Source organism: Natrix helvetica (assembly GCF_964273705.1).
Source record: "Natrix helvetica genome assembly, chromosome: 1".
Lineage (NCBI taxonomy): Eukaryota > Metazoa > Chordata > Lepidosauria > Squamata > Natricidae > Natrix > Natrix helvetica.
This window is the reverse complement of record NC_138548.1, coordinates 260,608,541-260,635,242: the sequence shown is the minus strand read 5'-3', so window position 1 is coordinate 260,635,242 and position 26,702 is coordinate 260,608,541. Positions and strand designations below refer to the sequence as shown.

The window sequence follows — 26,702 nt, the reverse complement described above, 5'->3', positions numbered from 1 at the left end:
TCAAACTACTTTATACTATTCTTACACTCCATGCCTCTAGAGAAATCATGGAGTTCCATGAAATCAGGAACAATATTTGGGCAAGAAGTAATTAAGAACACTTTCACCTCACATAGTTTTAGTGCATAATTTTTCCCATGTAACTCTTAAGTCTGACTGTCAGCAGGCATCACATTCTGACAAAAAGGTTGTCAGATTCAAGATTGGACTACCTTCAGAAGAGGAGGCAACCTATTCATCCTTGTTTCTTTTCTTTGGCTTTCAATATTTTTTTCAACTCTTTCTACCTCAACATCTCAGCCTGCTTAAAATACTTTATCCCAGCACAATATGACAAGGGCCCCAAGGCTAGAATGCTATACATCTGTTAAAAATATGAGATATAGACAGAGAAATACCATGTTGAACTCATCTATTTTCTAAAAAGAAGCTCTAGAAAGAAGAAGTTGAAATTCCTTTCTTATTTTTAAACCAAAGTAAGATTAAATTCTGTCTGTTCCCAAAGGCTAGTTCCCTCAAGGACTGGTTCTCTCGTTAATTTGGAATCAGTTTCAAAAGAGTCTGGTTCCAAATCAAATACTGAAGACTTGTAAACAAGCTTTGAGTGCAGAATATCAATCATTTCAGCCTGGATTTTTAAAAAAGGACAATTTTCTACTTTACTTAAAGGTGGCTTAAAATGTTACAAATTGTTACTAATTGGTTGCTGCAACAATAAATATCAAAACTGCATACAATTACAAACTCTGGAATTACTGCATAAGGAAGCAAGAAACATGCAGGAGTATATGACCTTTCCCTCATTCTACTGGCTGCTTCGTGATTTGATAACTTTGCTAGATACAAAAAATTATTTAGAAGTCATAGAAAATAATACCATCATGTGGCAATGCTGAAGTGGTATTGCTTTGCTTTTGTTTTGCTTCAGCTTTACAACTTTAGGACTTGGTAAGTTTAATTCTGCATGTCTACCAGTTATTACCGTAAAGGCTGAACTAAAGCTCATAGACAACAGGTATCACCTAGATTCTTAAACTACAGTCCGAAACCAAGCTCCTTCTCTACTCTCACCATCTAGTTTTTGTTGCTTTCTTTTTGGAAGGCGGGTGGAAAGATGACAACATCAGGAATCCTAGCTTCTAGCATAACCTGCTCTAGCTGTTAGCTTATGCAGCCTGTCTACCAAGCAGTTTCCCATGGGTACTAATTATTCTGAGGTGGGGCCCATAATTGCCTTGGTTGGAGCAATTTAATGAGGCTGTCTGGCTGCTCCCTGCCCATGATCATATTCAATAGAAATTCCACATGCTAAGGAGTGTTGTAATTGTAGGATCCTTGTCTTCTCCAACAGCAAGGCAGTGCACAAGCAGAATGGTAAAGGCGTACCTGTTCTGCTTAAGGGAGGCTGGCTAAACAAAAGCAATTCCAATGAGTGGCATACCTTTTATTGCAACTTTCCAACTCTACTGGTGTAGGTGTCATGAGAAGTAAGGATTGAGGGATAAAGAGAGAGACATAGCCTGTGCTCCGAAGAAAGGATTCTAAAAATAAGGGGAGGGGGGGAACTACAACTTATTTAGGCTGAGATTTGTTGGTTAAAATGGATAGAAAGAAGGAAATTAATGAAGGATTTCAGCCTCCAGGCAAAGTGTGGGCGGACTACTTAGTGCTAGAACTTGTGTTCATTTGCCAGCTTTGTAACCAGAACACACCTTTCTTTACATCCATTAAAGTAATCCAATAATTTTGAAACAGCTGGTACTAATATAAACCTACTGTGTGTGTGAGAGAGAGAGATTCTGTGTGTGTATGTGTGCGTGCATGCATAGAGACCCAGGTCCCAATTTGTATGTCCAGTTAATGCATATGAAAGTCTTTCCTTTATGCCTGACTGAGAATTGCTGCAAACTGTTTCTTTCCTTCTATTCTGATGGGAAAGTGTTTTTTCTCTAGAGTTACATTGACATTTTTACACTAGAGAGTGCTGGGCATTCTTTCTCTTACCACTATTTAATAACATCTCAGGAAATTCAGTGAAAAGAGAAAAGTAAAATTCCACATCAGTTGATGTGCACTGTTTAACCAGAATTACCTGGTCCAAGAAGCGAGTAGTTACCAGACTCCAAATATCATCCTATAGATATAGAAGGTATATGTGTTTATGGGGCTCCCCCCTTCCCACACTCCATGAGAACATAGGAACTTCAGGTGCCGGATGCAGCCTGGCTGGTGGCAAGGCAGAACAAGCCATCCGCTCCAGTATCCTGTCTCCAATAGTAGCTGGTGCACAGGAAACCACCCTGATTGCATTTAGCGTGCCAAACTTTCCTCACTTAAAAGTGTGTGTGTGTGGGGGGCAGACAGGGAGAGAGAGAGATGGAGGGGGTTCCTGTCCTTCAGCCTGTGCCTTAAGGGGCTGGAGGGAATTCAGATTCCTGGCAGAGAGTCATACTGTGTGTGTGGGAGCCTTTAGTTCTGCTGCCTTTGTTCTGCTGGAGATATGCTTGGGGCATTATCAAAGACCCCTCTATCTATTCACAGAGGGAGTGTCTTGCACAGGCAATGGCATGACAGAGCTTCTAGGTGCAATGCAGAATTGTCTAGGCTGTCAGAATTTCCATCAAACATAAAGGAGCTAGGAATGCAAAAATGCCCGTATTCACAGTAATTTTAAGAATAAATGCAAACTACTATTATATTGCATACTAGGAAAAAGAGAGAAATATGTTGTTTCTAAAGCTCCAGTTCTTTGCATTCTAACAAAAGCAAGACTAGACAAACGTTCTACTCAGATTACGTGACAGACAGTGACATGGGCAAAGGGCCCACTGCTGGGACACAGGATATTTTGGGTTTTGAGCTTGGAGGGAGCAATTTTCTGCTGAAAAAAAACACAACAACCCATGGTGCAGACTGACATTTACTCGTCAAGATGCCAGACAGGGAGAGGTCTTTCCTCATATTTCTAGGATCCATACATATGAAATAATGCTAAGTTGCATATGTATTTGGGGACCCCTATGGCTGTGCCTTAATTTTCAGAAGAACATAATCATATATTAAAAGAAATGCTTTAGTTATTCTAATAAAATAATATATAAAGATTAAAAGAGCGCATATTTCAATCACTTAAAAAAATCCCCTCTCCACCAGAAAGGAAAATTCAAGGCAGTATTGGAAGATAAGCATAGAAAAATATTTATTATCTATACTCTAAATGGAAAGCTTACAACTTTTTAACAAAACAAAAAAAACCCTACATGTTAGAAAGTATGCCTGATCTTGACCGTGAGAAAGAATTTCATGCACTCTTTTCTCCTTACTCATTGAAGTTGTTAACAATGAGTCCTGGACCTGGACCTGTGTTACAAGGAGTGCTAAAAAGACTAGTGTGGTAGGTATCTATGGAGGTTCTTCAAAACACCCGAGGGCAAAACAAGAAATAACAGAAGGAAAACTCAGAGATGCAACCTAGAACTAAGAAGAAATTTCTTGACAGTGAGAACAATCATTTAGTGAAATGGCTTGCCTTCAGAAGTTGTGGGTGCTTCACCATTGCAGATTTTAAAGAAGAGGTTGAATAGCCATTTGTCTGGAATAGGGTTTCCTACTTGAGGAGGGGGTTGAACTAGAAGACCTCTAAGATCCCTTCCAACTCTGTTATTCTATAAATTAGACTAGGTTTGAGACTTACGGTCAAGTACATCTGCTCATTCATGCAGTCAAGCAGGTTACTGAGTGGTACTCAGTAGGCTTATATTTCAACAGATCAGCATCTCATCTTGAAATACTTAGCAATTCCTTTTAAAAATATAAAACTATGAAAGAGAGCTCACAAAATCATATTTTTAGCATTTTGCTATACCTGAATGTCTATAAAATAGCAATAACAAAAAAATCTTTAAACCAGATGCTTTGCTTTGCTTCTCAATTCTTTTTCAATTACCTATCCTCTTGTGCTGTTCAACAGAAAGACTTGTGTGAATTCAAATCCTTAGTTATAAAACAATGTTTTTCACGTTGTCTTCTACTATGACAAATTCCTATGCTATTAAAGTTTAATAAGAACTATAGTCCAGCAGCTGAAGGCATCTGGCTGAAGAAAGTTGCTTGTTTTCCTGTCTAAAATTATCTCCTACTTGTATGAGTAGCTCAGAGTAACAATGAATATGGGAGAATGTAAGGTATTTTATAAGCATGTCTGACTAAGAGTAACAGAAATAGTAGAGATCTATGTGTGTGGTTATGATTTTTGATCCGTCATTCTTCTTGGGTTATGTTGGGCACCTTGAAGTGAGAGTGTGTTTGTGTGTGTATGGGAAGGAAGGAAGGAGGGAGAAGGGGAGAGAGAGGGAGGGAGAGGCCTGTAAACCGAAGATCAATGGTATGCTTTAAACTAAATAAACAAAGGTGTGGAAACTTTGTTATCATTGCAACATCCAGGAATCTCAGGTAGGATGACCAATGGTAAAAGGATGCCAAGAACTGGTTTCAACATCTGGAAGGCCACAGGTTTGCATCTTGTTTTTATGTATGCATCCAATGCTTAGCAGTCTTACAAAAGTAGGTCATAGTCCATCATCTTACTAATGCCAAACCACTTCTTTGTTTTTGGGCCCACAGTTAAAGCAGCCAAGCTGTGACAGTGACTTTTGGACTGACTCACCAATAGGCGTGTCAGTTTTTGTGGGAAGATGTAGGGTTGGTCTTAACTTGAAATCTCTCCCTCTTACTAACCTATAGAAGGAATGACACATTGTACTAAACCATAATTTTGTTAACCCCTTCTGTGATCCCGGCCATTTATGGCTTATTTAAATCTGGTTTAATAGAATATTTGATCCCAATCGTAGTTTTCTGTGTACTGGGAATTGGGTGCAGTGGGAGGAATTTGGTCATGCAGGATTTCTGAAGTAGAAATGATGGTGTTAAGCATCCACAAAGAATTGACTTGAAATTCTTGCTTCCAGCTTCTTGCAATTTCTTAATTCACAAAAAAAGCAAACAAAGGAAGTAAACTACTTTGTAACACTCATTTGCATTTCAGAAACCTCAAGTACCTGAGGAATTAATTCTATAGGCTAAGGACAACCACCAGATTGTTATGGAGGAAAATTACCAGGTTGTGGTCGCTCAACTGGAAGCAGCTCAGATTACAGGGAGTAAATTCCTGAGCACTGAATCACAGCAGAGTTCCTTTAGCCCTTGGGGCCCCATCATCATTAATCTCACCTCACCTGCTTGCTCAGCTATTTCATGACATAGCCACTCAAACCAGAGAATCCGGAGGAAAATGCTTTAAAATCTAAAGGGGGATTTAGATGCTAGCATTTCTTAAATACTTAACATTTGATTTGTGGTTTGCAAATATAGCATGAAGCTCACTTGTAGTAGGCTACTTAGTATTAACACCAGCTAAATTCACTGTGTCTAAATAGACATTCGTGTTCCAAGTCTTCTCACTGAACTATCAGACTATCAAGCAATTTGCTGATAAAAACCCAGCATTCACCTGGCTGCACCACACAAGCTATATGGCTTTAGAGGTTTTCATTGAAGGAAAAGATTTTCCTGGTTGTTTGCAGTATGTTTAACTGCCCATGGGAGCCAATTGGCAACTTATGTTGGACCACTAAATCATTTCGAAAGGGTCGAGATACATGATCTAGGTACCACAGATGCTATGGAGATTACATCAAGATACCACAACTTGCAAATATTTTGTAAAGCTCATCCAAGGTCTTGTCTGCCAATCCTGTCCAGCTGGCTACTGGCCCATATTTATGGAAAAGTTATTTTTGTTCATCATAAACAAGTTTACAAGCTTCAGTTCCTGGAGCTCCAAATATAATCTTCCCATGCAGTCAGTCATCCTGAAACTATGGGTAGGTACTGTTATGCAACCTGGGCTACCTGAGATGGGGAGAGGCAATCCCATCTGTTTTTTTTAAAGGCCTGTGCAGGAATTTTCAGTTCTTGGAAACAAATGTAGGTTGATTTCTAAACTGACCTTTTCAGAAAAATTGATTCAATATGTTCTGCTTTAAGCATTACACTAACCAACTTGCAGGAGCCTGAAATACCTTTTTGCTTCTGAGAGATTGAAACATTTTGCTTTGGATTTGCAATTCTATTAATTTCACCTGCATTTTATTACCTTATATTTTGTGCTTTTTAATAACATGAAATCTATTGTCTATTTTATGGTAAAGCTTTCAAACTGACAATTTCCCCTCCCACACCCTGCTCTATTATAACCCTGCATGGTGGTGGTTGTTTTTTTAAGCAATATTAAATAGTACAGAATTTTTTTAAAAAAAATCTTTATTTTACTAATCAAAATATTAATTACCAAGAATGGTAAGAAACAAAACCTTGGTTTTTTTGCCCTCTTCAAGGCAAAAGAAAAGTGTAAGATACATACATGTAACATAAAGTACCATAACAGTGAACAATCTACAGCTAGTTTTATGAAACTAGCACTTCAGGAACACATAACATTTTATGTTCCAAACTGTACAGCTAGATTGCACACACATATATACCTCATAACACATTAACTCTAGTACAATGAGAACTGCTTCAAAATTTGTGCAAACAAAGCAGCAGTTCTTGAACAAAAGAAAACGTGGTATGGAATTCCACAGAATGACTTGATTTTTGTTTTAAGAAAAAAGACCTTACAAAACACTTCAATATAAGGATCATAGTACAGTACAGGTTTCACTGCTCCTTTTTAGGTATGAAATAATCCAAGCTGGATAACGAGGAAAAACATGTTTTATGAATATCACATTATTCCTTATCACTGTCCCAAACAAGTCAACAATGCCAGTCACCTAGGAAAACCACCAGCAAGTTTGAGATGACATCTTACAAAAATGCCAATCTCCTTCCTCTCCCTCTGATCATGAGCTCCACCCACACTTAAAAAAAAAAACACAGCAGCCACAAACACACTCACACATATACTGCTAAGGCAACATGAACAGGAAATCCCCTGCACTCCTGGACCCAGAGTAATGCAAATGCTCATCATATGAGAGATGTGTCATACTAGTATGACTGGTCAGTTTCCCCCCTCTCCTTCCTGCTTGCTCTCGCCATGGATGGTTCGGCAAGACTAATCAGGTTTAGAGAGCATTTCTGGCACAAAGAAACAGGCCACTTAATTATTAGATGGGGGGGGAAGGGTGGCCCTGAGCAAAAGAACGCTGGGTAGTTGTCGTCCCCCCCAATATCTAAGGAGTGGAGCTGACAAAAGCTGCTTTTCTTCAAAAGCTCTCAGCAGGGCTATTTAACCCCTGAGGGAACGAGCCCCGGCTGCCTAAGAAAGCCTTTTTCAGAAAAGAGGAGGGGGAATCCTCAACCAAGAACTGGCAATTTAAGTTAACGCAAAGCGTTTTCGAAAATAAACGCAGCGTTATTCTCGAACTAGCACCAAAAGTTTTTTTTTTAAAAGTGCACGCAGCAGATAGTGGTTGCTTTCCACCCAGATGAGGATTTGAAAGGCCTGACGGGTCTTTCCTTTCCTTGGAAACGACTTCATTCCCCCCACCCACCCCCACCCCAAGTTCTCAGCCTCTCTCTTCCAGGAGCAGCGACGTTCGCGCTGGCGTGACCAGTTCCTCTTTCGGCGCGCAGCCACCGCGCCGTCCCAGTTCCAGGGAGCGCCCTCCGTGGCCAGCCGTCGCTCGGCCTTTTGTCTCGCCTTCTTCCCGAGTCACCAGAGCGTCTCTCGCCTAAACTCGCAGGGGGAGGAGGACAGGGGAGGGGAAAGGCCTCACTCGGGCTCCCCGCGCCACCATCAGCCTCCCGCCGTCCTAACCGCCAGAGTCCCGCCACCGAGGAGACAGGCGGTACTGAGCTCCTCTGCCCAGAGAGGGCTTCCGCAGGCTCCGCTTCTCCGCGGGCAGTAGTTTTCAGCTACGAGTCCCCGGCGGGGGCGCTTTAGAAGGCTACCACGGCCCTCACCATTATGCTTAGCACGCCGTCGCCTTGTCTGCAGTTCGCTTTGGGCTCCTCGGCGCCTTTGGCCGGCGGAGGCTGGAGGATCAAGCTAGAGAACCGGTCCTGCAGGATTCGGGCCAAGCTCGGAAAGGGCCCTTCTTGCCTCTGGGGCTGCCGCTCGCCTTCCTCCTCCGCAAACTTCGCCTTCTTGCTAGGCACCAGGCCGGCTTCGGCGGCGCCAATCTTGCCTAGGCTACTGCTGCGGCGCTTGCGGCTCGGCTTCCTGCTGACTGGCAGAGGCCCCGAGGCGCCCCGGCTCCAAGCCGTCTGGGTCAAGGAATGCGCGGGCAAGCTGCTACCGGGCTCCTCCTGGGTCTCCATAGGTTCCGGATCCAGGCTGCCGCAGGGCTGTGGCGTGGGTGGAGGCGCCTCCTGTTGGGCTGGGGGGAACAGGATTGCCGGAGGACCCTCCAGATGCTGCGGGCTGGGCGCCGTCCCTTGTAGGTCTAAGTCCGGCTGTTGCCCAGGAAAATTTTCCACGCTTCCTCCGCCCATCTCGTCCTCTTCTTCCAGCTTGGCCGAGAGGTAGAGGTCGCGGGCGTTCCTCATCACGAGGGAGAGCTGCAGGCTGCGGTGGAGTCGGAGGCCTCCGCGCTGCATGCGCGAGTGATACATCTTCCACACCGACATCGTCATAATACGCTGCGCTTCTTTCTGCACCTCCATGTTGTCGGGCGCTCTCTCGGCTTCCCTTTGGACCTTTCTGAAGCTCTGGAGTCGGAAGAGAAACGCCTGGTCTTTCTCCCCCCTCCTCCAAAAGCGAAAGTGGCGCGCCTCCGGCTGTTTTCTTCCCAGCAAACACCTCCCCGACAATCCGCCACAGAGACGTCCGTTCCGACTAAGCGGAGCCGCGCCCAGCGCGCTGCGTTTTATACTCCCGGTGATCTCAGCGCCAGGGCCGCCTCCGCCCACTCTGCGAGCCGCATCCGGCCTTGTAACTGCGCGCCACTAGCCGCCCTTCCCGAAAGGGGGAAGGGCAGGCGGAAATGTCAGGGCGGGAGAAGAGAAAGAGCCAAATGGAGGTGTCGCCGGGAGGCCAGGGTCGCGGACGGCTGGCTTTCTCCTGCTAAGCAAAGAACTGGAAGTCGGGCTCCACGCTGAAATGGCGTGGCAGGGTTCAGAAAAAATGAGCAGCTGGTTGTGTAAGCGGTGTGGGCAAGCAGTGGCTAGCAGCCGATTCCTTAACTAATTGGCTTCAGAATAAATTTGCTCGTTTCCTTGGGAGTGGAGTACACTTTGCGAATTCTGAATGAGATATGGTGGAGTGCAAGATTTACTCTGAGAAACTAGGGAGGTTGTTGAACTCTTATTGACCTCAGGCACCATGTGCAAAGTTAAAGAATTTGGGAAGTTGTAGTTCACTGCCTGAAGGCCACGTGCTCCCACTCGTTGGGAAATAGTTAAATAAGATTCGTTCCGTGCACGTTTTAAGGGTGGGGAAGGCTTCCGCACACTGTTCTTGGGTTAGATTCAGTGATTGGCAATTGATAAGGTTGCCAAAAGGCAGAGCAGCAAATAATACTATTCAATGGAGCCAAAACACAGCCAGTTATTTTGGCATAAAAGACAATCCATGTTATGACAGTTGATCTTTGCCTTAGCATGTTGTGAAAATGCAATGATGGCATTTTCAATGAAGCATGGATTAGGAAGATTTGGAAACAGATGCTCTTACTGATTAAGTCAGGTCTGATTCCAACCTACTTGAAATAAGTGACATAAAACATAACTATTCAGAAGCTCATTCTGCAGACAGTTATCACTATGGCAACACATGAATTAAAACTATTGAGACTACCATATCTGACCTGCAAAAATCCAATTGTCCAGTAGATGTCACAGATGATACCAAAACAATTTAACTTCTTTCTATTTAGTGTTCTCCAAACAAGTTGCACCAGTATAGCTAGTTTGGTTTGTTAGTACAATTCTGGCTGTATCCTTTATAATAATATATGTTGGTACCTCAACAATCTATAGGGTACAGCAAAAGGCAAATGATTGACTGAGTTTTAATTTACAGAGGTGTTACATCAAATAAAGAATTTTTGCACTGTAGTCGCATGTTGGTACTTGCAATCTTCATATTTTACACACTGATTTAAGCCTCCAGGCTGTAGCCATGACAAGATGTTGAATAGGAAGGGTATTCAGTTTTTGTACTATCAGCAAAATTAAAAGAAACTAGAATAAAAAAATCCTGTAATTTCAGGGCCAAAGCAATGCAAATACTTTTTAAAAATACATTGTGGGCAAATTGTGAGTAATCTCAAGTTTGTACCCCCATGTAAAACTATGTATAGAAAATCAATGCAAGAAATGTTAGGTTTGCCCTTAAGATACAGTATTTTGAACTCCAGATCTTGTTCTAACTCAACCATAACAATTGTTTTGCTAATTATAAGGAAAGATTGTCACCCAAAGTTTTGAAATCTTGTCATCAACCAAACCTATACAACAAACCTGACTTGGGAGTAAATTCCCTTGCAGTGTTATTCGGTCTGGCAGTTCTGGCCAACGTGGCCCAGCATTCCCTCATTTCCAATGCAACCAAAGGGAGGCCAGTTCAGGCAAAGCCTTCAATGGAGCTTCGCCTCAATTTGCATACTTATATTCTCTTTTATTCATCCGCATTTGTGGCTGCCTGCTTCTTAATTGCCCTGTTTTACTACAGGTGAGGGAGGGTTGGGGTGTGTGTACAGAGGATATTCCCATATTCACGTAAATGTTTTACTGGTCGGGAAAACACATTGTCTTTTAACCAGCCTCCCCAATTAACACATCGGAAGGCACGCTCGTCCCTAACTCCCCATTCATTTTACAGTATTCCCAGAGCTGGGCTCCACCCTCTATTTAGGTCACTCCTCCCTCTATTTAGGTCACCCCTCCCTCTCGCCACCGTGGTTACTGCATGTATTATTGGAGCCTGACGACAAGGCAGGGGGAGGAGCCGAGGCTACGTTCTCAAAGCGCTTACGTTTGTAGTAGCAGCCCTGCTTCCTGTGCCCATAAATGGGTAACGCGACGAAAGGCTCAACTGAGCTTCCGGGCCTTCACGGAGGAAGCCATCTGCCTTGTCAGCCAATCCGTTTACGTATAACGGGCTGCGGGGTAACATAATACTCTGCTTGGGTGGCGTATGTCCTCCTAAATCCTGCCACTTTCAGAGGCTACATTTACAGCTCACGTCGTATACTCTCAGTTTGTAAGCAATCTATGTAAATTCCAAGTATGGATATCGTACCTTCCAAAGCAAGCCTAAGCCTTTTTTCCCCCTTTTAGTCTTCCGAATTCCTGCCTCCTTTCCAATACTGTAATTTCATCTGATCCGGGTGTGGCTGTGTAAATCCTTATCACAAAACTCACACGCGGTCTAAATTTATTAAGTTCCTGTTTCACGGAGGCTCAAAAGTACGCCAGGAAGTTATTTTACACCGAAATTTTACACTGTATATGGTGCAGTTTGCATGCAGGTAGCATTTTTGTCTTGATCCAAAAAGGGTAAAATAAAAATTCGGCTGACGTAACACCTTGTAAGCGTTTAAGTTTATTAAACTTATAAACCCCCCCCCCCCCATATCGCTACTAGGGCGACTCTGGGGAGGCTTTCCAAAATGATAAAAAAGCGCAAAAAATTGGAGGAAAAAGTAATCAGGCGTTTCTCTACGAAAGTATTTTATGGCCAGATAGACTACTCCCGAGTTTTCAGACGTGTAAACTGGATTTTATTGGCTACGCAGCAATGTTTATCTTGGGATCAGGGCTTGCCCAAAATGGTGGGGGGAAATGAGCAAGAAAACGTTTACAAATTTTCAGCGTCTGAAAATATAAACATTAACGAACGTGAAATAAATCTGGAGCAAATCATTAGACAGCCCAAGAGGCTTGGGCTTAAGGAGTTTTGGCACTTATGTACGAAGTAAGTAATTTCTGGTTTTGGCCAGACCGGTTTATCGTCTGGCAAGGATCTGCCTGTGCCTCCTTATTGCGTCATCTCCAATCTCGGCCCACGAGGTCTTTATACTCTCCTCTCCCTCTTGGGTCCCTTCCAGGGCACGAACATTCGCCATGCCAACTATTTATTTAAATCAGTGGTTCCCAACCTTTTTTTGGCCATGTCCTACCTAAACAACTCTAAAATCCGGATCTTTCATTTCATATAATTCTTACTTTACTCAAAAAGTGAAGTCTGCTCACGCGGAGGAAGCCTTAAAAGGCCAGTAACTTGGTTTAAACAAGGTTCAAATTGCCCCCATTTAAAAATCAAATCGCCTCCCTGTGGGACGTAAGCCCCATATTGAGAACCACTGATTTAAACGGTGGTGCAATTTAAAAATACGAAGCCCCGTATCTTCTACGCTCCTTTATCCTGCAGTTAAGATGCGGTCTTGCTGTCTTTTTTCTTTAGCTCGGAATGACCAATAACGAGTCCTTCTCAAATGGTAATAATAAAACATTACTAAAAAAAAACAAAAAAAAGCACCAAAACCCGCAGTCCGCTCTGAAGCCATTTTCGGTCATTTTGCCAGGCGACTAAGGGCTATCCGAGAAGCGTTTGCGAGTTGGGGTGGAAAACTTGAAAAGGCGAAGCCTTCAAACGAGAGGCGGCTAAAAGAAATTAATTTGTGCAAGCAAAGCCGCCAAGGCCAGCTCTTCCTTCTTTAGGAAATTTGGGAATGGAAAGAAAGGCAAGTAGAAACACCCCTCCCCCTCAAAAAAAAAAAAAGACTGCACGGAAGCTAGGAAATTCCAGGGGAGATTTCTTTTTCTTTTTTTTCAACCCGCCTACTAACTTCTCTTCCCTATTTTGGCTCCTCCCTAGAAAAGGCGTGTCCCCTTTCCGTACTTAAAAGAAAAGAAAAAAGAAAAAAGCCCGAGGGAATTACAGGGTTGTGAAAGAGGGACCCGTAATAAACATGGCTGCCTTGATGGCTTCAGTTCAGTGAGAGGGGGGGAAAAAAAGAGGGAACATTTTCTTCCATTAGAAGTCCAGGTCCATGATTTCAAAGCCCACACGCGTTTCTATTGGTCGGCTGGGCTTCTTGAAGGCGACTTGAAAGGTCAAGGATGTCTCTGGAGGACCCCTTCTTCGTGGTGAAAGGGTGAGTGGCAGTCCCCGGTGGGGATACTTTGAAACAAAGAAGCGGGGGAGGGGGAGAAAGCCCCTTCCCTCTGGAAAAAGCCACGAAAAGAGCCGGTTGAAACCACGCGGGGTGTGGAGAGTGTGCAAAGATCGGGGAATCCGAGAATCTAAAGGCGGGGAGAGAGAAATTTCCCCACCTCTGATGGGAAATCCCGTTCAAATAGTAAAACCACCACCGGAACGTCGTCTTCTTAGAAAGAACCTTCCCCCGTAGAGATCAAAGGAGCCTGCTGCGTGGCTGTGGGTTTGAAAAAAACTGCCCAACTTTCAGAAATAGCGGCCTTCGCGGGCTGTTCCGAAATGCTCCGATTTGGGATGTTAGAAGGAAATAAAAATGTTGGTGGACGAAGTCTGAGCGCTGTTTCTTTCATGCAGAAAAGCGGCCAAGATCGGTCGACTAGTGAATTTTTGCACTGTACAAAATAGGCAACAAGGAGAGTTACTTTGTATAAATCAACAATTTCGTTATTTTGTTCCTCTCCGTGTCAGATCGTAGCAGCTCTTTGGGTTTTAGTTATGCTAAAGAATATGCTTAGATCTGTATTTTAATGTATTAACAGTCTGAACGCACGTGGTCGGAATAAAGCTATGAATACTCTGCTCCTTTTGTGTTAGGGATCTGCCAAAGGCTAAAATTGGCTGTGGAGTGCACAGTACATGAACCAGTTCTGTTTTCTCTCACACATAAATGGGAAGATCCCCGTGGTCGTTTTTCACCCTCCCTTCAGATCTAGATTATGACTCCCTGTAGGAAGTTATCACCCAGCCCTCTCCCAGAACAATGAAATATCCTAGGAAATATTGAAAAGGCAGAATATTATATTTTCCTGGATGTGAAAAAGGGAGAAACACATTTTAAACACAAAGTAAATTCCTGCAGCTTCCTGCCCATCCCCACTTTGTCAGTGGGCCATTAAGAAGGCCAAGCTAGTCCACTTTACATAATAAAGAGTTCTCTCCTTCAGCTCCAGGGGGATGGGAATGAAGGCATGATAATATAAGCCTTTACTCAACTGACCACATGGCATCTGAGAATTCAACCAAACCTGGATTCAAAACTCAGCCTAGAGGGTTGCCCTTGCACGGGCCCATGGGAGTCTGGCAACCAATCAGAATACATTTCTTACACAGGAACAAGAAACATAGGTGGGGCAGAACAGATTATAAAAAGCCCTGCAAGCCCTTCTTCACCCCTTCCTTTGCCTTCTCTTCTTTTCTGCCAACATTGAAGCATGTGATCACCTTTTCTGTTCAGGACTCAAGCCATGTGGTCCTGTCCATCATTAAAACCATCTTTCCAAGCAGCCTCCATGTCTCCAGTGTCTTTTTCCCCACTTGGAGCCGAACCCAGAAGGACATTTCTTCCAACATCCCTATATATCTCCATTTATGTCATTCAGCTACATCTTTTTCATTTATGGTCATGTTTTCTTAGGGGACAATTAATTTCACAGACCTCCTGGCAAAGAAACTCTTCTTCTAGTGCAACTGCCTTGATCTCTTACAAGTATCAGTTGATCCAAATAAATTGGATGCTGACATATACTGCTGTTTCTTTGAGGAGATTGCGTGCCTTTTCTGCTATAAGAAGTTTGCTTATGCTGAAATGGCCTGCCTTGCTTCAGAGAGGTAGTGGTTATCTCAAAGGAACAAAATTGGTCTTGGGTGACTTGCAATCAGACTTATAAGAACTGCATTAGTGATGCATTTTGCCTGCATATGACCTGTCAATCAAGTCCTACCAAGAGTTCATTTCCTAGACTTGTCGCCAGCAGTGCAAAACCAAAGGCATTGTAACATACCCTGCCAGGTCACCTTACGAAGGGGCTAGTGGGGGTTGTGAACTTGAAGATGGGAAACAGCTCCTTTTCCTAGTCCCAGGTTCCCTTGTGTTGCTTCCTTAATCCCTTACAATGTATGTCTTTCCTTTGGCTCTGCAGAGAAGTTCAGAAAGCAGTGAATACAGCCCAGGGCCTTTATCAACGTTGGGGCCAGCTGCTCCAGGAGACCCAGATTGTGAACAAGGAGGAGCTGAACTGGACTACAAATGAACTACGCAACACCTTGCGCAGCATTGAGTGGGACTTGGAGGATTTGGAAGAAACCATTTATATCCTTTTGAGGCTGAGATTGAAATTAGGTTGGGATAACCTCCCTCAGTGATGCTATTGTATCCTTTAAAACAGTGGTTCTCAACCTGTGGGTCGGGACCCCTTTGGGGGTCGAATGACCCTTTCACAGGGGTCGCCTAAGACCATCGGAAAACACATATTTTCGATGGTCTTAGGAACCGAAACGCCAGTTTTATGGTTGGCGGTCACCACAACATGAGGAACTCTATTAAAGGGTCGCCTCATTGGGAAGGTTGAGAACCACTGCTTTAAAAAAAAAAAAAAAAAACTTCCTGCCTGCTTGTAAGACAGCCCTAGCAACATTTTGCTCCTGCATTTCTGCTGTAAATCTGTTTCCTCAGCCTGGTAGGGGAAAACAAGCAAGAGACACTGAATGTCTGATGACTGAACATCAGAGTAAGATCCATGTATTGGAATCCAGCCCTGTCTAATTTTTAAACTTACAACCTCCAAGTCCTTTGTCTTTAACCCATAATCACGCATTGTGGAATCAAACCCACAAAAGTTTACCATTGCACCGTCTGAGGTTGCTGCACGACGTTCTTTTGTCACAGAGATGCGGGAGTCGGTCAAGGTGAGGCTTCCTGAAGCATATACCCGATTTTGCATCAGGGGAGGGCAGGACGTGATGAATAAATATCTTAATTGTTGCTATTGAATAGCCACCAGGGATGTAAATTCTTAGTTTTTGATTGATTCTGAGCAAAATTTGATGTTATGGAATTCATTTTCTATCAAAGAATTATGATAGAATTATGACAAATTGAAAAGGCCACAAATTCTGGATATTATCATGCCTCTTGGCCTTATGCTTCTTTATAGATTTGGTAAGTTCAAAAATTTGAGGGATGCAGTGGCTCAGTGGCTAAGACGCTGAGCTTGTCGATCAGAAAGGTTGGCAGTTCGGTGGTTTGAATCCCTAGCGCTGCATAACAGCTCCTGTTACTTGTCCCAGCTTCTGCCAACCTAGCAGTTCAAAAGCACATAAAAAATGCAAGTAGAAAAATAGGGACCACCTTTGGTGGGAAGGTAACAATGTTCTGTGTGCCTATGGCATTTGATCATGCTGGCCACGTGACCACAGATACATCTTCGGACAGCGCTGAGTCTTCGGCTTTGAAACGGAGATGAGCACCGACCCTTAGAGTCGGAACAAGTAGCAAGGGAAACCTTTACCTTTAAGGTCAAAATTATGGTATGTATCATGTCATTGCATATGCAATGCAAGTATGTGATTTGCATCAGTTTTGTGGCATAACCACATCTATAGCAAATATTTACTTAACAACTGTGGTGATTTGCTTACAAACTGCTGCAAAAAGGATTGTAAAATTGAGTCAGTCATGTGACTGACTCATTTTAAAACCATGAGTTACAACCACGATGGGTAGGCTTCATTACAGTAATAACTTGAGGACTACCTTTAGTTAAATAGGAATCTATTTGCCTGGACCCTTATGGAAGAAAAAAACCACCATTCTTTCTACTAATACACTCTTAGTGGACACCATCTTTATTGCTTCTTTTCTGTTTTCTGTAGGAAATGCAGGACCACATGTCTGACCCAGCGGCCCAGTCCTTTGTGGAGAGGAACAACCAAGAGGTAGGGTCTTCTGCTCCCTCCACTTTAACACCTTGCGTGGAATTTCCTTTGGGATGGAAGAGTCATAATATGACAGTGGCTATTGTAGCCGCTGCCACAAAGGATTTTCTAACCCAAAGATCTCTGGCAAGTTTTCGTTTGAATTCTCTGGTTTCTTCTTATCTCTTTCTCTGCAACATAACTTATGAATTCTTTCTCTAGAAACATGGTACCGTTTAATCAGGGCTCTCTGGATTGGTTTCCCCTATTTGGAAGCCACTGTGAAAACAATTTGTTTTTAAAAGAGATTAAAAAGTCAGAATGAAGTATCCTACAATGGCTTTGGGTGTGAGAAGCCTCGGGACCTGAGGTTTTTGTCATCTGTGGTTCTGGATGAAGTTGCACTTCCCCATAAAGACCCAGTTTGTTAACTTGGCAGTCCTCCTGGACTCGTGTTTCCTGCTCAAAGAGCAGGTGGTGGGTGTGATTGGGAGCTTTTGCACAACTCCAGTTTGTGCACCAGCTGCAACCTTTCCTGGATCTTGACTCCCTGTGTTCAATTTTTCAAGCTCTGATAGTCTCCTCTGCACTTCTGCAATGCGCTCCACACAGGGCTACCCTTGACATCCATTTGGAAGCTTCAACTGGTGCAAAGTGTGGCATCGGAAGAAATCTTTGGAGCTTCTACGATGGCTTGTATTACATCTCTGCTCCACAAACTACACTGGCTACTGATCTGCTTCCAAGCCAAGGTGTTGATTATGACCTTTAAAGCCCTTAATGGCATAGGTCCAGGCTAGGTATATTGTCTCATTCCACTAAGATTAGCCTGTTCTACTTGGGCTGGCATGGAGGGCTTTCTGAGGATTTTATTAGTCAAAGAACTCCAGCTGTCAAGAGTCCAGAAGAAGTCCAGAAGAAGAGCCCTCTCTGCTACATAACCTGCCCTTTGGAACATCCTGGCCAACCAGGGAAGATCAGCCCTCAACATCCTATCTTTCCTAACAGCCTAAAGACTTGGCTCTGCAAATCGGCCTGGGGACCCAATGGGGGAGTTCTACTCTGGAGGTGGCTGCTTGATTGATAGCAGATGCCACATTACCTCCCCTCTCCAAACTCCCCACTCGTCCATCTTTTTAAACTAACCCAATCCATGTATTTTCTTTGCTTTCTTTTTCTTTGTTTACTGCTCTATTATTTTACTTTTACTTTTTTCAAGCTTCCTTTTTATTTGTTCATTTTTTATTGTTATGAGCCACCTAGAGTAGCACAAATAAACTTAATAATAATAATATAACAATTGAAAAGGAAGCCCTAATCTATGCATGGTTAATATTATATTGATTATAATATAATTGAAGTTTTATATTGTAAGACCAGCAAAACAGTCTTGAAAGGCTTTTACAGTATTTTTCGGAGTATAAGATGCACCTTTCCCCCCAAAAAAGAGGGTAAAAATCTGGGTGCGTCTTATAAACTCAATAGAGCGTTTTTGGTTTACCGAAACCCCACCCCCTTTGCAAAAATGGATGTGCAGAGGGTTTGGGAGGCTTGCAATTTGCTCCTGGGGGCTGGGGAGGGCAAAAATGAGCAAAAAATGGGCCTCAGGAGTACTCTACAAGCCTCCCAAAGCCTCTGCATGCCCCCCCTTTTTTGCAAAAAATGAGGCATGCAGAGGATTTTTAAAATTTATTTACCTCTTCAAAATCATAGTGTGTTTCATATTCCTGTGCGTCTTATAGTCCAAAAAATACAGTAATAACTACATTATATAAGTGTTAAAAGCCAAGGATTTTATTACCTGTAGCTGATTTTTAATTCAGGGACTGTCCTTTTCTACAGAAGTATAACCTAGTCAGTTTGTTCTCCCACTCCATTCTAATTCATCCTTGCCACTTAGATGTTGCATGGTTTTCCTTGAAGCAGTTAGAATCTTGTCATTGCTCAGAGTTTTCCCTTTTCTTTTCTCCTCTTTCTCTATGGAAGCTGGTGGATGAGAGGGACCGCTGTGGGCTGTTGAGTACGGAGAAGGTGTCAGCAGCTGATTCACGTATTTTGGAAGAGCAGCAGTTGCACCAGAAGGTGAGAAGATGAGCACCACCCCAATCAAGCTAGTGATTTTCACAAATCAGCTCCATTTCTACAGAGACTAAAGGGGACTTTTTAAACATATTTTGGGGGGGGGGGGTAAAAATATAGCACAGATGTGTAGAAGTATGAGCTCTAACATAAACAATACTTGTTGGCCTTAAACATCCATGCCATTCTGCTTGATTGCATCTCTTGATATTATTTTTCTCTTCCTGTCAAACAACTAATAGGAAAGCTCCTTGAATGGAAGCAATGATAATTTGCACTTTTTAAAAAAATTGGAATTCTAGATTCTAGCCCTGGCTTACGAGCATGTTCAGAATATCAATTCCCCATCGGTAGAACAGGAATAGTAATGGTCAGCTTAATAAAAGCGTAGTAAGATACTGATGCACACTTCTACTTTTGGAATTTGCCCCATCAATGTAAAAAAAGAAAATCACGTTTCAGTACCAGAATTAGCTGCTTGTCTGCTTTCTTTGTTTTTCTTCCAAATTGCTGTTTTAACTTATTGAACAAATAGCAAGAGCTCAGTCTTGTGATTGAATTGAGAAAGGCTTATATATGTACCCATTTTTTTCAATAGCCCTTTGTAAAAGAAATGCAATGGTTCAAACTATTGAGTGAAGTACTGTTGTAAACACATAATTCCTTTCCTTTTTTCTTGAATTTTCTTTATAATTTTTTTTTTGCCCTAAAGGATACAAAGATTCTTAATGGTGTTGGGTGCATCACACAGTTGCATTTTTGACAGGAGATCTCTCTGTTATTTAAGACTTCTGTAGATCTCTCGTTTCCTGTGCATGCTGCTGCTGTCATTCCCCCCCCCCCCCCTGCAAAAAATGCTCTGATGCCTTCTTTTCTCCATTATAGTTGATCATTGAGGAGCAGGATGAACAGTTGGAGCTGGTCTCTGGCAGCATTTCTGTGCTGAGGCACATGTCGGGGCGGGTTGGAGAGGAACTTGATGAACAAACTATGTGAGTCCAGGTAGCAAAGGTGGGGTGGTGGTGGAATTGATTGGATTTGCTTGGATCTGTTTTTCATGTGATATTGTCTAGCAATGCTGGAATATTTGAAACAATTCATTCAGAACTACAGAAAGCCCCTGTCTTAGTGAGTATGATGGCAACAGACGAGCTCCATACTCTTAAACAGATCAGAGATCAGATTAATGATTGCTAATCTAGAATGAAGAATTCTTTTCAATTCAACAATAGCTGAAGGTCCAACAATATGCAATCCTGGCGAATCCTATAATGTAAGCAAGATTAAGGCAAAAACTGCTATCCTCTCTCTTACCATCTTCTATCAAAATGTCCAGCTGGTGTTCTTCAGCTTAAAATGCTGCATCTCATGTCATCCACAAAAATTAGCAGATCCAACCATGATTGATATTCACACTGGCAGTTAAAAATAATTCTCGTCTCTTATTCTATTGGAGATATTGAAGACAAATCAGTTTGGGCCCTTACTTTCCTAATGTAGAATGTGTATTTTGGAGTACAGTTCCATCTCTTAGATCCCAAATTGTATTAGTAATAAAAAATGAGAATGAGAATGAGGTGGCTGCATGGAGTCACTGAAGCAGTAGGCATGAACTTAAATGGACTCCAGAGGATGGTAGAGGACAGGAAGGCCTGGAGGATGTTGTCCATGGAATCGTGATGGGTCAGACTTGACTTTGCAACTAACAACCATAAATATTTTGAAAATTCCCTGCAACAGGGCGAATTATTGTTAGCTGCTAACTTCATGCCTTGTGACCAAGTGGGAGGGGAATAAGGTTCTGAAGCTTTAAATATGGGGTTGCTGCTTTGGAAACTACTGACATGTGATGATGCATTTGCTGACTTTCTAGAATGCTAGAAGACTTTGCTCACGAGATGGACAGCACTCAGAGCGGCATAGATGGGGTGTTCAAAAAGATGGGCAGAGTCTCCCACATGGCCCGTGGTAAGAGGCAGGGCTTTATGGTTTATCTTGACCTGTCCATTTGCATGGAATAAAATTGCTTCTACCTCATTCCAAAGGGCTTCCTTTTCATTGTAGAACTGTTTAAGGAGCTGCTGAATCTTACCCCACCTGGCATTACTAGATGCCCAGTTTTCCTACTGTTTTCCTTTTCTATTGGAAATAGACAATGTGCTGCATTCCACATGTTTTGGATAATTAATTCCAGTCAGTGTGAACAAGGGCCAGTGAATGTGTTACTCTCTGGACTGCAGATTGCCTAGAAGACCTTGTCTAGTTTGAGCAGATGTAGGAGTTAAAAGTTTATAGAGATACTGGCCTTCATATATTCACAGCTCTTTAAATACACTGACAAACATTGATTGATTGGTTTGATTTATATCCTAAGTTTTGATCAGGAACTCAAGGTGAGGCAGAGAGTGTTCTTCCAATAATTCCATGAATAGGTTGGGCTGTGACTGTTCCAAGGTCAGATTCTCCCCCCCCCCCTTGATTCAGCAGATGAGCCAGTGATCATAACTTGGAATGATCATTCATTTTGAGATCATATTTTTTATGACCTTAGGCCTCTTGTCAAAGGAACAGCTGCAAGAAAAATGGATCATTATTTGGATTCAGGAACAGAAAAAGATAAGGGACTAGAGGAGTATAATTTCATAAACTGTTCCTCTTAGGCCAGTATTACACTTTGATTTGTGCTGAACAGTCTCTTAATCTCAGTTCAAATCCAGAATCAGTCATAAGTAGCGTTTATTTATTTTTATTTTGTACAAATTGGGATTAAATTAATAATAGCAATTAAGGCATGCTGTAAGATATATACACAATCTTTGAGCTTGTATCCCTCTATATCTACAAAAACATATGTCCAGTAATGTCCCTGATAGTCTTGCTATCTATGACAAACTTAGTTGCAGGTTAGCTCACCTGTCCCCCACTACATATGTCAATCAAGTAACAAAATTCCTTTGAATAGGATCATTTCTGGAGCTTAATGCCAAGATACTATTGTTTTCTCTCCTCATATTGATTTCTGTTCAGTCATGTTTGATTGTCAGGGACTGGACAAATCCTTGCAGTTTTCTTGGCAAGGTGGTTTGCCTTGCCTCCTTCCTACAACTGAGAGAAAGTGACAGGCCCAAGGTTGATCAATTGGCTTTACCTGCGGGGGAACTGGAACTCACAGTCTCCCAGTTTCTAACCTGATGCTTTAACCACTACAACCACTTAATTTTCTTTACTACATGCCTAATAACTAAGGACCAGAAAAACTGCTAATACGTCAAAATCCTTTCAATGGGATTGTGTTTACTACTGAATTGGGGTCAAAGAATGTGTAAGGATTTGTATACATAACCCATTGACATTTGTTTGTAAGGCTTGGCATGAATGCAGCTTCCCCTATATTATAAATCCATTCCCCATTCCCAGTTTTGTGCTTAGTTCCAAACATCAGTTCCTTGTGTTCCCCTGGTGGTGGGTGATAACTTTCCAATTGAGTTGGCCTTCCTGCATTTAGACGATCTCTCTTTGTTCTTTCTCCATCAGAAAGACGTCAGTGGTGCATCATCTGCCTATTGGTCATCACTGGTGTGGTGATACTGATCCTTCTTTTTGCTCTGTGGTCAGCTGACAGATGAACATTGGGGAAATGGAAAAGACGCCACCAACCCCGTTCCTTTCATGTGGAAAGCCTGAAGCCACCATGGCTTTATGTCCTATATGGGGTGAGGGCTAGTGAAGCCATAGTAGGACAATGACAAGAATGTTGGATTCTCACTGGGCTTCCCTCCTTTGTATTCACACTGTTGTCCCTTAACTATTAGGAGCTACAGGTTTGTGACAAGGGAGGATTCTGCTTGTTGGTACTTATCAACTCATCAAGGTAGTCCAGACCAGGAAACCAAAATAATGAATGCTGATACTATTTTTATTGTAAGGTTACATTAATAGACTCTTGCAAGTCTGAAAGCACTTCTCCTTTCCCACCTGTTCTCTGCCTTCACTTTCCAGAGAACTAGGGAGAATTCTGAAGAAATTACGCTTCTGTTTTGGGCTCAGATTCCATTTATCAGACCATTATGTAAACTGCAACTCTCCGTTGTGCCTCATAAAGCTCTTCTTATATAGCCCATTCCTGTACTTTAGGATGGGAATTTGTGTACTGCCTTTTTTTTTTGGCCATACTAGGGAAATATTGGATTTGCCTACCTGTGTTTCTTAATTGTGATCATGCTCTACCCTCTCTTTGGGTCACCAGCTTAGAAAAAATAAGCAGAAGTGTTTATTTTCTGTTTTTAGTCTTAAATATCCAATTCCTTTATACCAACTCTGTATCTGTGTAACTTATCTCTGCATTGAATGTATCTGATGAAGCACAATTGACTTAAAGGGCTACCTATTTTTCAGTCGAACCAATCAAAAACGGTAGAAGAATTAGATAGGATAACAGTATGTTCTGTTTGTTGAGTTGGTGAAATACTTGATAAAATTATAAGGGTTGAAGATGATCTAAAATTTCTATTCTATTTAAATGCTTAATGAAACCAAACACCACCTCTCAATCCCCCATCCCTCTGGTGAGCTGTTTTCTAAAAATTGGGAGATAAAACATTTGTCATTATGTAAATGTATATTACAGCATTGTGCATCAAGATGCAACTGATGGTGATACTTCCGGGCTAGGCAAAACAAATCTGACTGACCAATCAATGTACCTGCTCTCTTTTCAACTTAAGCCTGGTAAAACATGGTGGGCAGATCATCTCAGCATTGGCAAAGTGGATTCTGCCCTGAAAATAAAACACTGGCTATTTCCAGGGAAGTCCAAGTGACTGTTTTCCATAAGCAATATCTCTATGGGATATTTTGTTGTTACAGACACTTGATCATTCCATATATATATATATATATATATATATATATATATATATATATATATATATATATATATATATATATATATATATATATATGTATATATAACATTATAGAGCAGAGATTGGCAGACATTAGACGTAAGATCTACTTTATTATCTAAAAACCTGAAGTTTACCAATCTGCTTGGTGCGAAGAATGCCGAACCTTGGAATTTAGAAAGATACTTACAAGGGCTATATGGTAGGGAGAAAAACTGTTTCTTGTTAGATCAGGCTTTATATGGGTGAGGGGAAAGTTTTGGTTGCTGCTATTCTGAATTCTTGTGCTGCTGAAACTATCCAAATAATTGGATCTATCTTCTGTCTATCCATTTAGAAAACAATGTTAAAACATTTTTTTTTAAAAAATAAATATTTTATACTTGTACGTAAAGCACCTGTTTTTGACTATTTTATTGATGTGGGAAGGAATCGGCAGGATCCCTACACCTCTAAGAGAATGAATATTGAATGGCTTTGTCTCCGTGGTGCAATTCAGCCGGCTCTATCCGGTTCGGGTGAACTGGTAGCGGCGGCGATGGGAGGCTCTGCCCACCCACCCGGACATCATGATGTCCTGTTTTTGATGCTCTGCGCATGTGTGGTAGGTCGTGCGCAGGTAAGTGAATACCACCCCTGATTTGTCTGATATAATCAGTTTCACCTTGTCTTCAGCTTTATCTACAGACGCCGGATACAGAAGTGGTAAGAAAATGTTGACGAAAACACAATTGACTATGGAGACTTCAATATATGTAGATCCTGATGCTTTATTGTTATATGGACCATTCTGTAAGTTCATGTTAATGTCATATGCCTTGAGTTTCCACCATTTACTGTAAGCCATCTAGAGAGGTTCAGCTATTGGGTGCTTAAATTTTTTAAATAAATAAATACATTAGTAGCTACTCTGCTAGACCTCAACCATGAACAGAAGAGAGTATATGAAGAATGTTTCCATTTAATCCCTAGCACTTGCAGAAAGGGTGGGCAACCTGTGACTCTTCAGGTGTTGCTTAAACTTAACCTGCAATGTCCCTTAGTGTTGGCTATGCAACTAGAAGATGCAGTTGGGCAGTCACTGATGGGCCACATGTTGACACCACAATTCATAGCGACACAAACCTTTTGAATATTTGCTTCTCATAGTCAAATGTAGGATATGTGTCTCAGATAACAGTGAGCCAAAACATGTACCGTATTTTTGGAGTATAAGATGCACCAAGATTTTGAAGAGGCTTTTTTTTTTAAAAAAAGTAGGTAGGTAGATAGAGTGGGGGAGAGAGAGAGAGAGGGAGGGAGAGGGTAGCTAGGGAGAGTGAGTAGTTAGGTAGATAAAGGGATAGAGAGAGAGAGAAATACAGTAGGTGGTTAGGGAGAGAAAGAGAGAGAAGGTAGGTAGGTAGGTAGAGGAATAGAGAGAGAGAAATACAGGAGACAGAAATATAGTAGATAGGTAGGGAGAGAGATAGTAGGTAGATAGGTACATAGATAGATGGAGAGAGAAATACACTAGGTAGGTAGGTAGAGAAAGTAGGTAGTAGATAGAGGCAGTGACGTGCGGTGAGGTTTATGACTGGTGAGGCACTGACACAGTGCTGGGTTTCAAATATTTTTAGACTTGTGGACTTCAACTCCCAGAATTCCACAGCCAGGCATGCTCAGTTCCAATTTAAAGCGACAGCATTTGTTTTTCTCCTTTGCTCCTTCTTTCTTTCTTTTTCTTCTCCTTCCCCTCCTTCCTCCCTCTCTCCCTTCCTCCCCCTCTCTCAAACACACACACACAAGTTGGATTGGACTATCGCTCCTACCCCTTCCCTCTCTCACTCACTCTCAAACAACCCCCCCCCACAAAAGTTGGATTGGATATCTTTTCCAGTGGCTTGAAAGCAGCTCCTCTGCCATCCCCCCCCCCATTCCCCTGCTGCCTTTCTCAAACACCTCCACCATTGCAAATGCAGCCTGCTGTCTGGGTGGGAAATGCCTGGAACACAATAAAGCCCACCCACCACCTCCTGCTGGCAGGCTGGGGTTAGAGGAGAGGCAGAGAAGCCGGAGGGGAGCCGGGCCGAGCCTTCCAAAAGAGGCTGGGGGGAAGTGTGTGTACTACAGCATGGCTCTTTGCCTGGCTTCCTGCCTCCTCCTGTGGTCTCCTCAGTGCTCGCTTGTGCTCTCCCTCCCCAAGTGTAGGTTGATTGCAGGTGGAGCCACATTGCCTTTTCAAACTTGTAATCAGTGAAGCTGGGCTAGATTTTTATATAGTTTTATCCAGCTGTGTGTGTGAGAGAGAGAAATGAATGGGGGCCTGGGGAGGAAGTCACTACACTTGGGGAGGGAGAGCACCAGTGAGGTTAAGCAGAGTCATCCACGGTGAGGCAGCAACTAGCTCAGCTTTTTCCTTTTACTTTTTTTTTTCATGATGGGAGTGGGAGGCTGTGCGGCTGTGCCTCACTTGTCTCACCTGACTGCACGTCACTGAATAGAGGGATATATAGATAGAGGGATATATAGATAGAGGGATATATAGATAGAGGGATATATAGATAGAGGGATATATAGATAGAGGGATATATAGATAGAGGGATATATAGATAGAGGGATATATAGATAGAGGGATATATAGATAGAGGGATATATAGATAGAGGGATATATAGATAGAGGGATATATAGATAGAGGGATATATAGATAGAGAGGGAGAGAGAAATACAGTAGGTAGGTAGGAGAGAGAGAGAGTAGGTAGGTAGGAAGATGTTTCCAGGTGTATTTATCCATGTGCTGGAGAAGGAAATCACTGACAATCTGTAGCACCTAACACTTTGTGTCAGGCCTGTAATTATATTCTTTTTTGGA

General features: G+C 42.3%; 3 protein-coding genes across 5 annotated transcripts in view; 1 reads left to right on the top strand and 2 right to left on the bottom strand.

Moving 5' to 3' along the window:
* Window positions 1-10,580, bottom strand: part of WDR83 (WD repeat domain 83) — a 34,234-nt gene extending 23,654 nt beyond the window's left edge. Inside the window, exon 1 of the mRNA XM_081940074.1 lies at window positions 10,474-10,580. The gene's annotated coding sequence lies outside the window, so the exon portion shown is untranslated. The remainder of the gene's footprint in view (window positions 1-10,473) is intronic.
* On the bottom strand, window positions 6,307-8,864 carry IER2 (immediate early response 2). Its single transcript, XM_081934816.1, has one exon. It carries the CDS (start codon window positions 8,674-8,676, stop codon window positions 7,951-7,953), a length of 726 nt encoding a protein of 241 aa, XP_081790942.1. The 5' UTR covers window positions 8,677-8,864; the 3' UTR covers window positions 6,307-7,950.
* Window positions 10,581-12,770: 2,190 nt separating the features above from the next.
* Window positions 12,771-25,100, top strand: STX10 (syntaxin 10). Of its 3 annotated transcripts, XR_014173954.1 has the most exons (9): window positions 12,776-13,112; window positions 15,094-15,263; window positions 15,765-15,859; window positions 16,826-16,888; window positions 18,854-18,949; window positions 19,832-19,938; window positions 20,820-20,914; window positions 22,481-22,659; window positions 24,526-25,100. XR_014173954.1 is itself a non-coding variant. In XM_081937122.1 (8 exons), the coding sequence occupies exons 1-8, from the start codon at window positions 13,078-13,080 to the stop codon at window positions 22,570-22,572; spliced, it is 753 nt and encodes a 250-aa protein (XP_081793248.1). In that variant the 5' UTR covers window positions 12,779-13,077; the 3' UTR covers window positions 22,573-23,842. The 3 variants fall into 3 exon arrangements, 2 of the variants coding, with proteins under 2 accessions (XP_081793249.1, XP_081793248.1); XM_081937122.1 differs by lacking the exon at window positions 24,526-25,100 and having other exon boundaries at window positions 12,779-13,112; window positions 22,481-23,842; XM_081937123.1 differs by lacking the exons at window positions 20,820-20,914; window positions 24,526-25,100 and having other exon boundaries at window positions 12,771-13,112; window positions 22,481-23,842.
* The last annotated feature ends 1,602 nt before the right edge of the window (window positions 25,101-26,702 follow it).

Bases quoted from the DNA above. Each gene is read 5' to 3' on its own strand.
- STX10 (XM_081937122.1), top strand. From the start codon at position 13,078: ATGTCTCTGGAGGACCCCTTCTTCGTGGTGAAAGG. The intron at 15,860-16,825 runs GTGAGGCTTCCT...TGTTTTCTGTAG, and splicing joins AGATGCGGGAGTCGGTCAAG to GAAATGCAGGACCACATGTC. The intron at 19,939-20,819 runs GTGAGTCCAGGT...CTGACTTTCTAG, and splicing joins GAACTTGATGAACAAACTAT to AATGCTAGAAGACTTTGCTC.
- IER2 (XM_081934816.1), bottom strand. From the start codon at position 8,676: ATGGAGGTGCAGAAAGAAGCGCAGCGTATTATGACGATGTCGGTGTGG.